Raw genomic sequence first — 16433 nt, 5'->3', positions numbered from 1 at the left:
GGGAGGGGGCGGCACAAGCGTGCGCTGCCCGGGCTGGATCTGTGCCAGCACATTGGCCCTGCGCATTCTCTACCCCCCACCCCCCGCGCGCATAGGCAGGCTTATTTTAACTAGGTATGTGGGGGTGGAGGCAGCCCGGCAGAAGCAGGAGTCCTCCGGAGCAGCCCTGCTCAGCCTCAGTCTGCTCCGGGCGAGCGTAAAGGCCAGGCCAGAGCACATGGGCCAGCTGTCGGCTCGCCCAACTGCGCGCTCTCCTGGCGCGCGCTCTGCAGAAGACTCGGCAGCTCCGCGGCTCTGGGCCTGCGAAGCAATCAATCGGGTTCTCCCTCTACCCTGGAGGAAAACCGCCTCCTTAGGAACTCACTTGGCCGGCATTAGCCTCCCCAGCCCATGTCTGCAGGAGCGCGTGGCTGGGCAGGGAGGCGCACCTGCCTCTCCCGCAGCTCAGGTGGGTCCGCTGCGAGTGGACTTTGTCCCTCCGGGAGTGCCAGCCAGACATCCTCCGCGCCGACTATGCTTGCCAGCCAAGCTCCGCGTGGGGTGGGGTGGAGGCATAGGCGATCGGTGGGGCAAAGCCCACCCACTTCCACAGACACACACGCCGCGTGGGCTGCCGCTCGGGCGTCCGGCTTGCAGGCGCTGTCCACTGCGGTGGTGCTGAAGCGTGCCAGAAGCCTCGCCACGGCCGCTGCAGCGCATCGGACGAGCGGGCGGGTTGGCGGGCGGCCAGACTGAGTCGAGCCGGGCTAGGCTGGGCTGGGCTGGCGGCGTAATCTCCGCGCTCCCCTCCCCCGCAAGCCATTGCCATTCGCCGCACGTCCCCGCCCGCCTCACTGTGCGCACTCCCTGCCTGCCTGCCTGCCTGCTTGCCTGCCTGCTCAGCTCTCTCGCTCTCTTGCTCGCTCGGCCTCGCCGTTGCCATGGCCAGCACCTTCGCCCGCATCGTCTCGGCCCGAAGATCCGCCGGCCTCCTAGCCTTGGCGGGCGCAGCCGGTTCACTGGCCGCCGCTGGCTTTCTCCTCTCCCGGGACTCCGTGGGCGCCGCGGTGGCCAACCGGCGCCGCTACCCGGCTAGGTATGGCTCTTCAGGCAGCCCTTGCACACACACTCACACACAGAGAGATGCCTTCAGGGAACTGGGCGGTCGGGAAGGGAGGACGGGGACATTCCGACGGGGATGGCGCTGGGTCCGCTCGCGGGAAGAGCCAGGGCAGGGGGAGCCCCACACCAGCTCCCTCCCCAGTCACCTGCAATATGTAGGAAGAGGCGGCAAACAGGGCGCCTCCCTGCCCCACCTTTTCTCTAGCACTGCAGCATTGAGGCAGTCTGGTTTAGTGGCTAGAGACTGGTGATTTGATCCGAGCAAGCCGTAGTCCGGACGCTCTGCCTATCCGCCGTGAGCGAGCCAGAGGCGGGACTATCCCTCGGTTCAGCGGTGGTCCGGAGCCAATGCGAGCCTAACTGAGCCGCCGACCCGGGCTTGGTCTAAATCCAGACGCGTGGTCTATGGTTGTTCACTCCCAGGAGTAGGCCCAGAGCCTGAGATTGCAGCATTGGCGGGAGGAGGGGCTGGGGCGGGAAGAGCCACAGAGGAAGAGCTGTCTCAAGGGGTTTGTTGGGCATATCCCCCTGAGGGCAATGTGCTCTACACATGCTCTGGAACACTCTCCCCTTCATTGCCTCTGGCTGGGCTGCAGCGGGGCCGGTTCTGCTTGGTCCTCCTCCTTGCCGGACCAAAAGAACCCGGTCGAGCTTTCTCTAGCGCCCAGAGACAGCTTTGTCATCCAGGGTCCCCCTTTCGTCCCAGTCCTCAGCACCGAAAAAATAGTGCCAGCCCCGCTCGGAAATATCTACCCCTCTGGGCAACACACCTCCAGGCTTGCTGCTCTTCCGCACAGGAGGCCGGAGAAGCTGCTCCTGCAAGCGGTGCGGTGGGGGAGGAGTGGCCCCAGGGACACCCTTCCCACAGGAGGACGCCGAGATCTCAATGTCACCAGCAGAATGAGAGGAGCCTTTCGGCTGCTGCCTATCACGTTTGCAGGAGACTGGTGCGCCGGTTGCTCGCTCCCACAGTGCTCCCGAGAATTGGGCCTCCAGGGAGGAGAATTGAGACTTCTCCGCAATCGTCCCGACTACTTCCCTTGCCCCCTATAGGCCAGCCAATGCACAGGCACCAGGGAGGAAAAATACACCTGCTGAACTCCTGCCTGTCATGCAGCTCTTTTCCCGGTCACTGCCAGAAAAAGAGGGCATCCCGCACTGACTGCGATGAGCTCCCGAAGAAGGATCGGGCCACTCACAGCTGCGGGGGCTGCGGTGCGCCCCTCTGGGCTCAAGCGGGGCCTCCTTCAGCTCTCTAAGCCCGGGAGAGGGAAATATCCCTCGCTCAGCTGCTCCAGCCTCTCTCCCTCCCCGCCCCCTCGCAACTCCAGGGAAGGCCAGGAAAACCACAAAGCCCCTCTAAACTGGGAACGAGGTCAGGAGACGGCCGCTCTAAGCGGATTAAGAGTCTTCTTAATGCAATAAAGTCCTCCGCGCGCCTCCTGCTCTGCTCACTGGTTGCTGCGGCTGCCTTTTGGGGTCAGGCCCTCTCAGCTGCTCCAGATTGAGGTCCAGCATCCACGCCCCATCACCTGCAGGGGCTGTTAGTAGGCTCTGCGTGGGAGGTAACAGGTGAAGCAGGGGCGCCAGGAGTGGAGAGCAGCCGAGCCTCCTGCAAGTTGGTTCCCAAACTGCCTCAACGCAGTTAAAAACGCAAAGCTCAGACAGGCTCCCACCAGAGATGAAATCCATGACTAGAAACCAGAGCTAAACAAGAGAAACATCGCAGCTTGTGCGGGGTGGAGTCCTGGAAGCCCAGAAGCAAGTGAGCTTCCCTCTCTCCCACCCTTTTCACTGAAGGGTGGTGGTGGGGACAAAGGGGGCAGGAAGGACCCACAACACAACAAGTCAGATTTTTTCCCCTGTATCAGGACTCAGTTGTGGTACATGTGAAATAAATTATAATGTGAAATAAATTATAGATACATTGGTACATCTGGGCACATGCAGAGTGCATTTCCTTGAAAAGGTGTAAAAGTGTGGCCACAAAATTTCACTTACAGGAAATTTCAGAGCAAATGTGGAGGCTACTGTTCCTCCTCCTACATTTATAAATGGCTCTCAGGCTGCCTCCTCCTATACAAGACCCTCTCAGAGGAAAGGGGAAGCCTGCAACAAAAGCCAAAGAAGCAATGGGTGCCCCACTGCCTGCAGTGTGTTAATTCTATCCCACATCCTGTCCCCTCCCCCCACCCTGGCGCAGTGCTGAGTACCCTGACCTGCGGAAGCACAACAACTGCATGGCCAGCAACCTGACTCCAACCATCTACGCCCAGCTCTGTGACAAGGCCACCCCCACCGGTTGGACCCTGGACCAGTGCATCCAGACCGGCGTGGACAACCCTGGGCACCCCTTCATCAAGACTGTAGGCATGGTAGCAGGGGATGAGGAGTCTTATGAGGTTAGTCCCCAAGCAGCCCTTCCCACCCACCCACCCACCTGGGCTCCCTTTAGCTTGCCATTAACCCCACCCCCATCCTTGTGGCTCTAGGTCTTTGCAGGTCTTTTCAACCCAGTGATTGAGGAGCGCCACAATGGCTACAACCCCTGCACTATGAAGCATCCTACAGACTTGGACTCCAGTAAGGTATGCTGCACCCTCAGCACCCCAGGAAGGAGCCCTTGCCCAGGGGTTGCTGCAAAGTCTCTCTCATATGTACTGTATATGCATATGTATATCTGTGTATATGTATATATATATATAACACACACACACACACACACATATACATATACAGTGGAACCTTGTTTTTTGAGTGTCTCAGAAGCTGAACGATTCGGAACCCAAACGCCGAAAACCCGGAAGCAATTGCTTCTGTTTTCGAACACACCTCGCAAGTCGAATGGCTTCCACTGCGTGTTTTTCCATTTTTTCAATGGATTTTGCCGACCACCCATTGATCCTCAGTTTTCGAACATTTCGGAAGTCAAATGGTCTTCCAGAACAGATTATGTTCGAAAACCGAGTACATACTGTATGCATACATGCACACACACAGTGCTATTTTTCTAGAAAAAGAAGTGCCAGAACTCACCATGAATGCCTCCGTTATTCTCTTAGAATGGCAGTTCCGGCTGAAAAAAAGCCCTCTGTGTGTGTGTATGTTTTTCCAAGTTGCATAAAACAGTGAAAAGCCATCAGTATAAAATAGAAAACAACAACAAATTAAGGAAAGGCAACATGAAAGCCCCAGTTAACCATCAGCTCAGGACCAAATGTTACCAATTCGCTTCAAGAGGAAACCAAAGTTTTCATTCCAGCAGGTGGGAAGAAGGCCAGGTTTCTCCCTGGGAAACTAGAAGAGACAGTTTACTCCTATCAAAACTTGCCAAGATCCCTTGGCTTGCCCCCTGCATCCTGATGGAGATGGATTAAGGATTAAATATGTAAATTAAGATTTAAACCTCCTGTCCCACGTGTGTGGGAGAAATGTGAAAGTAAAAAGGATGTAAAACCCTTTTGGCAGAGTAATATAACTTATGCTTTTGCAGTTTAATGAAAGGTAGGAATTAGGCAATTGCATCTGTTTTCCCTGTTTATTTGTGGTCTGCTGACCTTTCCCCTCTTTGTCCTCATTGCTACAAATGAACCACACATTTTAGTAAGATAAACATAAGGTTTACTTACATTTCAATGCAGGCAGCAAATACATCAAAGTTGTATTCAGGTAATAAAAAACCTTCTTAGTTAAAAAAATTAGTTTTTAATTGGAGTCTGGACTCACATCTCTGACTTGAAAGAGAGGGTGAGCTCAGGCAGGAAGGAAGTACCACATCCATCACTATAAACAACATCAAGCACCCTGGTGCTTATCTCTTCAGTACATAGAGGAAATGAAGGTTTAACACTCTTCTCAGTGATGCAACATGCACTATGCTGTGTTCGAGACATCCTGAATTACCTTTACTCCTCTTGCAAGCTCCTTGCTCTGCAAATCCATAATGGCTTTGATGTCTCTGTGGCCAAATCTTCTGTGACAAAGTTCTTTTCCTCTCCTTTCTGTACACTCCTATCTTAGATGGCTAATTTGTTAAGTTTTGTGCTACATGCATGAGAGTCACAAAAGCATCAAATTTAGATCCTAGTGATCCCAATAAATAACAAACCTTCAGATCACCCTCTGTCTTCAGACCAGCAATCTCCAGTTTCTCAAAAAATGGCAAGAAATTGTGTTGCATGGTTGCTACAGTCCCTCCTGGATTCTAACTTTAGTTTAAACAAATCTCTCATCCATGTTCTATGGGAATATTTACTTGTGTACCCATATGCCAGTTCCAAATTATCAATCACTTGACCTGCAGCATCTCCTTAGTACGGACCATCCGTGCAACTGAAATGCTGTCCGTGACTTTAGAGGTAAAGGTAAAGGTACCCCTGCCTGTACGGGCCAGTCGTGACCGACTCTGGGGTTGCGTGTTCATCTCGCTTAAGAGGCCGGGAGCCAGCGCTGTCCGAAGACACTTCCGGGTCACGTGGCTAGCGTGACGAAGCTGCTCTGGCGAGCCAGCACCAGCGCAGCGCACAGAAACGCCGTTACCTTCCCGCTATAAAGCGGTACCTATTTATCTACTTGCACTTAAGGGTGCTTTCGAACTGCTAGGTGGGCAGGAGCTGGGACCAAACAGTGGGAGCTCACCCCGCCGCGGGGATTTGAACCGCCGACCATGTGATGGGCAAGTCCTAGGCACTGAGGTTTTACCCACAGAGCCACCTGCGTCCCGCATCCGTGACTATAGATATTGCCAATTTATTTTGCTGCTCCCATGCTCTAATTAAGGCTCTCTCTTCTGCAGTGGTGCTGGTAGGCTTCTGATTTCCAATGCAGTCCAGAACTCCTTTCAAGTCCAGCCATATCTCTAAACACCTCTTCCAGTGTAAGAAGTTATCCTGCTTGAGCTTGGGTAGTCTGGGGCCTTCTGCCTCAACTAAATTCCTTCCTTCCATTAAAACAATTAAAAATCAATCTTAAAATTTCCAAATTTGAACAAAATTAAAATTCAGGAGCAAAAACAAAAAATGCCAAAATAATCAAAACAATATAAATCAAAACAAAATAATCAAAACAAGACCCCTGAGCTCCCAGAGGCAACAAAGGTCCTGTCCTTTATATCATCCCCATCCTACATGTGTCACCACCCTGGTGATTAACTGCCTTTTGCATCCCGCTTCTTTGGGGTACATCTTCTCCCGCAGATCAAGGCAGGCCACTTTGATGAGCGCTACGTGCTGTCCTCACGAGTGCGGACGGGCCGCAGCATCCGGGGTCTCAGCTTGCCTCCAGCTTGCAGCCGGGCCGAGCGCCGAGAGGTGGAGAGGGTCACGGCAGAAGCCCTGGCTGGCCTGAGCGGAGACCTGGCTGGCAAATATTACCGCCTCAGTGAGATGACGGACAAGGAGCAGCAGCAGCTCATTGATGTGAGTGGTGGGGAAGCCCAGTGGCCGGGGGTGGGGTGCATTTGTGGGTTGGTGGGTGTGCACGAGGGCTGAGCTATCAATATATCAATATATCAATATATTGTCCAAAACCAGTTTGCAGTCCATATTGTGGTTATCGGTTTCATGACCTGGCAATATATCGTAAATCATGATATGTGTGTGTGTGTGCACACTATGCAAAAATTGTGGGAATGTTCTGGGGTGCAGGAGAGGATATATTGACTAATTATATCCTTATCCAACTTGTACTAACAAGTTCCCAAAATATCAGCAGAGTTTATAGACATTCCCCTTTAAGTACGCAACGGTAACGCTTGCACAGGTTCGCTAGAACCTCTATAATAATTACTCTGGTAATTTCCCCTTTGTTCCCTCTTAAAATACAAGACACGACACAGTCTTTATAAAAGTATAAAAGAGTTTACTCACGTTCCGTTCACAATATGATCCCAGAAGGTAGGCAGGCTTAAAAAGGTTACATGCAGTTAGAAACATGCACTTATAGGAAGATAGTACTGTCCTCTCTTGGCTGAGAGCCAAGAGGGCATCCTTAGATGTTTCCTCATCGAAGGAAGATGGCAGAGAGAGAGGCAAGAGGTAAGAGACAGAGAGAGAGTGGCTGCCTGCCCTGTGCTTTTATCATTACCTGCACAGGTGAGGCCACACCCACCTCTGGTCACATGCAGAGGAAGTCCGTCCCCAGGAAGTTTACCTGCTTGCTGGACAGACATCCCTCCCCATGTTCTAACATGTACACTCTAGGAATGTTGTCATTGACTGCTCCTGTGTTTACATCCCACATACCCCTTCTCAGGCAATACAACATACACAAAACATAAACAACTTTATTCAACCACCCAGAGTCCCAGCTTGACACGTAGATTCTGGAAACTCTCTCTTGGTAGGGGTTTCGTCAGGATGTCAGCAGTCATCTCTTGGGTGCTGCAGTAGGATAGTTCCACAAGTCCATCCTGGATCATCTGGCGTATGTAGTGGTATTTAACCCCAATGTGTTTTGTTCTGGCCAGGAACTTCTCACTCTGCGTCAGCTTCAGGCAACTTTGATTGTCCTCTAGCAAGCTGACAGGCCCTTTTCTCACCAACCCAAAGTCCTTTATGAGTTGATCAAGCCAGGCGATCTCTCTGCAGGCTTCTGTTGCTGCAACGTATTCTGATTCTGTGGAAGATAATGCTACACAGCTCTGTTTATAACTGCCCCATGAAACAGGTCCATCACCAAACATGAAAACATGACCACTTGTTGATTTATAATCAGCATTATCCCCAGCCCAATCCGCATCAGTATACCCAACCAACTTAGGGTCTCTGACGGCTGGTAACCTTAATTTACAATTCATGGTACCCTTCAAATATCGCACCACCCTCTTTACACCTGCCCAATCATGCTCAGTGGGAGAATTCACTTTTCTGCTAAGAATCCCCACAGCATTTGCTAAGTCAGGTCTACATGTGGTAACTAAATACAAAAGTTTACCAATCGCCGACCTGTAGTCATTGTTGTCTGGCAACTGCTTCGAATCCTCCTGATTCTTCAGGAAGTCAGTAGCCATCGGTGTAGCAACTGGATGTGCGTCTTGCATCTGCATGTGCTCAATCAGCTCGTGGATCTTCTGTCTTTGGCTGAGAAGAAATGAGCCGTCCTCTTCTCTTTCCACCTGGATCCCGAGGTAGTACTGGACATCTCCTAGCTCCTTGACCTCCACCTCTTTGCTAAGGTGTTTTACTATCTGTGTATAGTCTTTCTCACTTGCTGTGGCAATAATCAGGTCATCAACAAATGCTAAGATATATGAGAATTGTCCATTATTTGACTTACTGTACAAGCACTTGTCAGCGTCGCCTTGCTTGTACCCAAGTTGCGTCAGCATTTTATGCAACTTCTGGTTCCAGGCTCTAGCAGCCTGTTTAAGTCCATAAAGTCCTTTCTGCAGTTTGCACACTAAATGTGCCTCATGTGGTTTCACAAAACCTTTGGGCTGTTTCATATAGATTTCTTCAGAAATCTGCCCGTGTAGAAAAGCGGTAGCAATGTCTATGTGTTTCACTCTCATTTTCTTGGAGGCTGCAATGCTTAAAAGCATTCTTACACTGCTGTACCTCACAGTTGGTGCAAAAACTTCATCATAATCTTCACCAAAACGCTGTGAAAATCCCTGTGCTACAAGTCTAGCTTTGTAGCGCTGCACTTCTCCTTCTGACCCCTTCTTAACCTTGAAAACCCATTTACTGCCAATGGCCTTCTTACCAGGAGGCAGCTCAGTGAGTGTCCAGGTCTTGTTCTGATGCAGTGCATCCATCTCCTCCTGCGCGGCCTTCCTCCAGAGACTGGCTTCTACAGCTGGCATCTCCTGTATCTCTTCCCAAGTGGAAGGTTCCTGTGGAAACGCCGACCCTGCAAAGTAGGACAACCGTAATGGTGGGACACCTTTGTTGGTTCTGGACGAGCGTCTGACCTCTGGTTCTGGGACCGCATCAGCTTCCTCATCCTCCTCCAACGCAGGCATGTCCCCATCTGAGTCCTCATCTTCGTCTCTGGTGCCGCCAGGGTTCTGGTCCTCTGCGTCTTCTGGTGCGTCGCCTGTAGGGGGCGCTGTAACACTCGAAGGCAGATTAGTACTTTGTGGGGTCTCAAAAGGGAAATATACAAACTCTTGAGTCCTTTCTGACTCATCTGAAGAATCCACAACAGTGTTCTTAGTGTCTACCTTTCCATATTCATCAACATAAACCGCATGGTATGCATTTGTCTTACCAGTTTGTAAGTCCATAATTCTATATCCTTTGCCTCCAGAGGCGTATCCCACCAGGATACCTGCTTTTGCCCTGGAGTCAAGCTTGTGTCTGTGTTCCTTGGGCACGTGGAAGTAACACGGACTTCCAAACACACGTATGTGCGACAGATTGGGAGCTTTCCCATGCCAAAGTTCAAATGGTGTGCGCTCTGCACCTTTAGTTGGCAGTCTATTCTGCAAATAGACCGATGTGTACACTCCTTCGGCCCACAGCTTCTGTGGCAAACATGCATCCTTTAGCATGCACCTTGTCATGTCCATAATGGACCTAAACTTTCTCTCAGCTATGGCATTCTGCTGTGGTGTGTAAGGAATTGTGGTTACATGTGCAATTCCTTCCTTGGCCAGGAGAGCCTGCATTTCATTTGAGCAGTACTCACCTCCATTGTCGCTCATTAGCACAGCTGGAGCTCTTTGGAATTTATTCTTGACCATGGCAATGTATTCCTGGAGCTTGTCCACTGTCTCACTCTTCTCTTTGAGGAAATACACAACACAAAATCTTGAAAAATCATCCAGAAATATTAAAATATATCTATTCTTTCCCAGTGAGGGAACATTCATGGGTCCACATATGTCAGTGTGCACTATGTCAAGCACTTTGTTGCTTCTTTGTTCTGCACAACGTGGAAATGAAGGTTTTACAGCCTTCTCAGTAATACAGCTTATGCACTTTGCTGGAGCTTTGTTGCTCTGCTTTACCTGCAAACCTCTTACAAGATCTCTTTTCTGTAGATCCAGAATGACGTTGGTGTCTCTATGTCCAAGCCTTCTGTGCCACAGGTCCAGATCTGCTTCATGCTTCTGGCTGGAATGTGCCACTTTTGCAGACTGGTTCTCTGAAAGATCAAGCTCATATACACCATTGATTAGCTCTGCTTGAGCAAACACTTTGCCATTTCTAGTCACCTTGCATACTCCATTTCCAAATGTGATCTGGAAACCTTTCTTGTCCAGTGTGGACACGCTGATTAAATTGCAGCTCAGCTCTGGTACATACAAAACTCTAGAGATTGTGTTCTCAATGCATTCATTGTTTATATTGCATTTCAGACTCATGGAACCTGCACCTTTTGCTTTAACAATGTTCCCATCTGCAATTTCAATTTCAGATCCTTCTTCATCATTTATCTCATTAAAATAGTCCTCTTTATATGAAAAATGTGAGCTGGCACCTGAATCAATTATCCATTTATTACGTCTATTTTCACGATTCTGGACAGCTAAATTCCTTTCTTGCAGTAGCCATGTGCATTCGCATTTCCCCTTCTTTTCCCCTTTTGGCTGAAAGGGGTGGGGTTTCTTGGCTTTAGGAGCCTTGCAATTCTTTGCAATGTGTCCTTCTTTGTTACAATTGAAACAAATCACTTTCTTAGGCATCTCTTTGGACTTTGTACATTGCCTAGATGCATAACTGCTGTCCTTGCTTCTAGCATTTCTCACTGGAGATTCAGCTCTATCTCTGCATTCTTCTTTTAAATAACCAATCAAGTCTTTAAAAGTCAGACCTTGTCTATGATCCATCAAACTTACAAATGCGCTAAAGCGTGGTCCAAGTGATGATAACAAAAATGCTATCTTTGTATCTTCATCAAAAGCTTTGGGAGTCAGATCAATTCTTTGAATAATCTCAGTAAACTTGTTGATGTGCTCTGTGAATTCCTCTTTTGAATTCATCCTCACTCTGGTTAATTTACACACCAAGTTTCTGAAGCAGTTTATGCTAGATTCTCCATACACGCGCTCAATATCTCTTAAGATTTGAGATGCATCATCTGTACTATTTATTAATGATAGCTGCTCATCACGAAGTCCACTCAAAATTATGTGTCTAGCTTCGCTGTTCATGCGTTTCCAAGCACTTATCTTGGCTAAAGCTTCCTCAGACGATCCCGTAGGTTGAGGGTTTAAAGCTTCCAAAATGTGCTTATAATCTAAACATGCTATCAAGCGCTGCTTCCAGTGTATGAAATTGTGTTCATTCAGCACAGGCATTCCTAGCTTTGCATCACTATCAAAAGCTGCTCTAGCCATCTTAAAATCCAAAAATTTGAAAATTCTTCAAAATTTCAAAATTTCTCAAAATTTTAAAATCAAAATCTCAAAAATCTCAAAATTCAAAACAAATCTTCACTGCCTTGGGTCACTGTGAACTCTGAGGGAAGGGGGGGGTTGCTTAATCCCCACTGCACAATGGAACAAAGGACCATGTGCTTACCAGGAAGTTAACTCAGAAAAATACTACTCAACTCAAAATCACAATCCAACGCAATCCTTCAAAAATACGCAGAAATATGCAATACTGGGGCCCATAACCCTTTGTGGGAATGTTCTGGGGTGCAGGAGAGGATATATTGACTAATTATATCCTTATCCAACTTGTACTAACAAGTTCCCAAAATATCAGCAGAGTTTATAGACATTCCCCTTTAAGTACGCAACGGTAACGCTTGCACAGGTTCGCTAGAACCTCTATAATAATTACTCTGGTAATTTCCCCTTTGTTCCCTCTTAAAATACAAGACACGACACAGTCTTTATAAAAGTATAAAAGAGTTTACTCACGTTCCGTTCACAATATGATCCCAGAAGGTAGGCAGGCTTAAAAAGGTTACATGCAGTTAGAAACATGCACTTATAGGAAGATAGTACTGTCCTCTCTTGGCTGAGAGCCAAGAGGGCATCCTTAGATGTTTCCTCATCGAAGGAAGATGGCAGAGAGAGAGGCAAGAGGTAAGAGACAGAGAGAGAGTGGCTGCCTGCCCTGTGCTTTTATCATTACCTGCACAGGTGAGGCCACACCCACCTCTGGTCACATGCAGAGGAAGTCCGTCCCCAGGAAGTTTACCTGCTTGCTGGACAGACATCCCTCCCCATGTTCTAACATGTACACTCTAGGAATGTTGTCATTGACTGCTCCTGTGTTTACATCCCACAAAAATAACGATGCAGGGAAAACCGTGACACCAGCCAATGTCTCAACATTGCTCCATCCTTATTTCAGACATCATGATATATCAGTATATTGTGGTTTAGCTGGTGATATATCACCATGTCGAAAACCAGATTTTGCCCAGCCCTAGTGTAAAAGGGAGCACCCCACAATTGCCTAACCTTGGCTCCCATAGGTTCAGGTCAGGGGTCACAAGCAAGAGACTTCAGCCAGGAGATAGAAGCAAAACAGCGGCCAGTAGGCCTGATCTTTATTGTTTCAGCAAGACTTCAAATTGCCACATAGAAGAAGCAGAGAGAAGCCCCGAACAAAGGATGGCTCCTTTTTATATATGTTTCCCAAATTACCCATAACACCATTAGTAAAACATCATACATTTGTCATAACTACGTCATAAATTGGGAAGGGTCTCCTGCCCGAAACCTGAGCACCAGGCTTGTCCTGTCCCTCACATGACCTCCACCTCCCAATCTTTAGGTGAAACTAGGTAAGTATTTACATTTTCCCAGCCAAGTTAAGCACGCCCGTTGTCTTGACCGAGACTCCAGTCCACTGAGGTTGGGTTTGTGATTGTTCTTGGAATGACTTGTCCAGCACTCAGGTGCCAGGATGCCAGTGATTATCACCCCCCAGGCAATGGGGCTGCTGAGTGCGTGGTCTCATGCTTCAGGGATTAAAGCTGCCCCTACCTATGTCCCAAGCTCCTCTCCTGTTAGCCATTTTCTTTCTGAGTAGAAGAACATTGGAGTGGTGTATATCCATCACATATGAATTTCTAAAGTTTTCCCACTGAGCCAGTACATAGATCCATTTATGAGTGAATTGCTACATTTGGTAATGGAGGCTCGTTGTCTTTGCCTTTGGCTTGTGGTGGGGGGAAGGTGTCTCACACACACACCCTTCCAATTTTCTGGTAACACTAGTGTGCACAATCAGGGCCTGCTTGTGTGTGGACTGTCACCCAAGCTCTTCTTAGTGGGCAGGACTGCTCTCCCTTCTTGCTGGGAGCCTGCTACTGCCTCTTTTGCTGTAGCATGGCAAGGAATGCCACTCATTTCATGTAAGACTATTGATGGCTACTAGCCATGATGGCTATACTCTGCCTCCACAGGTGGAGGCAGACATGCTTTTGAAGACCAGCTGGTGGAAACCACAGGAGGGGAGGGTTGCTCGTGTGCTTGAATCCTGCTTGCAGGTTTCCCACAGGCATCTGGGTAGCCACTGTGAGAGCAGGATGCTGGACTAGATGGGTCTGACAGAGCAGGCTCTTCTGATGTTCTTGGTTCCCCTGGGACTGGAACAGGGTTGGACCAAGACTCTGCTGCTCTCCTGATCGCCTTCCTCTCTGGTCTGCAGCAGCTGCATCCTCACATCCCCCCTCAGGTCTCCTCGGTAGAACATCCCTAGGCACTGCCCCACATCTCAGGTTGACCCTGGCCACAATTCTTAGTTCCTGCCTGCCCAGTTGGGTGGGTCCCAGCAAAACCCCAGCTCACCATCACCTCTTCTCCTTCCCAGGACCACTTCCTATTTGACAAACCTGTCTCCCCTCTGCTGACAGCTGCAGGCATGGCTCGTGACTGGCCTGATGCCCGAGGAATCTGGTATGGCTTCTGGCTTCTTCTTCTGGTATGGTATGGAGTGGGTGGGCAGGCAGCTATAGACCTTCTTGAGAGGCAGGCACTCCCCGCCCAGTCACTCAGATCAATGGCTTTGCAGCCAAGTCTGTCCCCAGGAGCTGACATGCCCTCCTTGAAACTGAAATGCTCCCCCTTTAATCTTTTAGAAATGAAACGCAGGGGGCAGAGGGGGAGTGCCTGCCTCTCAAGAGGGTCTGTTGAAGGGGGGCCCTTCTTCCACATATTCACCTGCTGACCTGGAGAGAGATGGCCTTGGAGAGGAAGGCTGCATCTCAAGCAGGAAGCGGGTCACTCCGGAAGCCCAGGCTTATGAAGGGCAAAGCAAGAGCTTAGAATCATAGAGTTGGAAGGATCCCCAAACATCATCTGTTTCAAACCCCTGCTTCTCACAGGTCAGGGAGACATGTCCAGTCAGGGCCAGACCAAGAATTTTTGGCACCTGAGGTAGAATCCCCCCAAATGGCATTTACCTCCCCACTAGGGAAGAAGGTGAGGTGGAAGATCTACATCAGGATCTGCTGCCCCGATGAATCGCCACCTGAAGCAGTTGCCTCATTTTGCCTCATGTGTGGGCCGGCCCCACTGGCGGAGGAAGGGGTGTGTGGTGGGTGCGGTCTGCCCCAGGTGTCATCCCTGAGGGGGGTGACATTGCCACATCGTGCCCCTGGGATGCTTGCTTCGGGTGGGGCCTCTCCCCCCAGGACGCTAGCCCCACCCCAGTGGGTGGCTAGCCCTGCCCCTGGGCGCACAACATGTGCACCGCTCCGGGTACCAGAGGAGCCAGCCCTGATTCCAATCATGCCCAGGCAGTGTCTAGCCTGGCACATTCCCACCCCACCCCAGTAACTGCCAATCCCTCTCTTCAGGCACAACCACGAGAAGACCTTCCTGGTCTGGGTCAATGAGGAGGACCACACCCGTGTCATTTCCATGGAGAAAGGAGGCAACATGAAGAGAGTATTTGAGAGGTTCTGCCGGGGCTTGAAGGAGGTGAGCAGCAAGTCCTCTGGCCCCACAGCCCCACCCTGCCCAAGGCATCTCAGGTTCGGCTGAACATGGTGGCAGCATCCTGATTAGTAAAGCTCAGGCCACCGTGGATCTGGTCCTGGGCCACATCGCAAGGCAGGGGGAAGGCTCTGCTCCAAGAGTTGAGCTGGCCCAGAAAAGGGGCCCAGTCTCGTGGGGTGCTGTCCTTGACTTCTGCCTGCTTCCCCTGCATACAGGTGGAGCGCCTGATCCAGGAGAGGGGCTGGGAGTTCATGTGGAACGAGAGGCTGGGCTACATTCTGACGTGCCCCTCCAACCTGGGCACTGGACTGCGTGCTGGGGTGCACATCAAGCTGCCGCTGCTGAGCAAGGTAAAGGCTGGGGCGTGGGTGGAGGGGTCCTACGCAGCGTGATGCCCCCAACAGTTCCCTCCCCCCAGGATGTTTGAAACTCCAAGCAGGACACTCCCTTTCAGGTATCTAGTCCTCACCGTAGACTGCCTCCAGTAGCCTCAAGCTGACGCTTCCCCACCCCACAGTCACAGTTCTGTAAACCCCAAATACTTTGCCGCACTGACTTCTACCCCAACCTACTCTGCAGGATAGCCGCTTCTCAAAGATCCTGGAGAACCTGAGGCTGCAGAAACGTGGCACCGGTGGTGTGGACACAGCCGCCACGGGGGGCACCTTTGACATTTCCAACCTGGATCGCCTGGGCAAATCAGAGGTACCTGGGGAGGAGAGTCAGCTTTGCTGGGTGCAAAGCGTGCATTTGAGTGTAGAGGGTATGACACTCAAGCATCCTTGCCATCCTGGGTGGAGGGAGGGGAGCATGAAGTGGGATGTCCACGTGGCAAGGGAGGTTGCAAGGAAGGTCCTCATTCCCTTTGCGGCTTGCTGGGGGAGGAGAAGGAACTTGGTGGAGCAACAGGGCTGAGCAGTGGCAGCAACGAGTGCCTCAAAGGACCATGGTGGGTCTCCTTTGAGCTGCCCTCTCCAGCTTGCCTTGTTCTGTTCCTGCCCCTGCCAGGTGGAGCTGGTGCAGCTAGTGATTGATGGTGTCAACTACCTGATTGACTGCGAACGGCGCCTGGAGCGGGGCCAGGATATCCGTATCCCTTCGCCTGTGGCCCAGTTCCGCAGCTGAGCCCAGTCCAGCCCAGGGCTCTTTGCAGACACCAGTGGGCAGAAGTCCTGTGTGGGCAGGAGGCACACGATGCACTGCACCAAACCCCATAAAACTCTGGCTGCTGTAACATTCTTCTGTCTCTGGCTGAGATTTGTACCACTTGGAGGGCAGGGGGGAGGAAGGGGCCCCAGGCCAGACAGGGCCAGGGCACCTGCCCGGCATGCAGGAGACCCAGGGTTCAATCCCCAGTCAAAATTATTCTGCAGAGATGCTGCCAGTCTGTATTGACAGTTCTGAGACAGGTGGTCACACTGGTTGCCTCGACTGCCCCATGGTACTGGAGGCAGTGGGGGGGGGGGGCACAAGACGGTCT

General features: G+C 50.6%; 2 protein-coding genes across 2 annotated transcripts in view; one reads left to right on the top strand and one right to left on the bottom strand.

The window, feature by feature from the left end:
• The window catches only part of PPIP5K1 (diphosphoinositol pentakisphosphate kinase 1), a 35680-nt gene extending 34814 nt beyond the window's left edge, over positions 1-866 (bottom strand). Inside the window, exon 1 of the mRNA XM_081840540.1 lies at positions 851-866. The gene's annotated coding sequence lies outside the window, so the exon portion shown is untranslated. The remainder of the gene's footprint in view (positions 1-850) is intronic.
• On the top strand, positions 540-16191 carry CKMT1B (creatine kinase, mitochondrial 1B). The gene is made up of 9 exons (XM_081840571.1): positions 540-1075; positions 3305-3503; positions 3594-3689; positions 6297-6518; positions 13824-13909; positions 14812-14935; positions 15169-15303; positions 15533-15658; positions 15962-16191. The coding sequence occupies exons 1-9, from the start codon at positions 921-923 to the stop codon at positions 16076-16078; spliced, it is 1260 nt and encodes a 419-aa protein (XP_081696697.1). The 5' UTR covers positions 540-920; the 3' UTR covers positions 16079-16191.
• The last annotated feature ends 242 nt before the right edge of the window (positions 16192-16433 follow it).

This window comes from Podarcis erhardii (genome assembly GCF_964252035.2).
Source record: "Podarcis erhardii genome assembly, chromosome: 14".
NCBI lineage: Eukaryota > Metazoa > Chordata > Lepidosauria > Squamata > Lacertidae > Podarcis > Podarcis erhardii.
The sequence above is the reverse complement of the archived record's forward strand: the minus strand, read 5'-3'. Positions and strand labels throughout refer to the sequence as shown.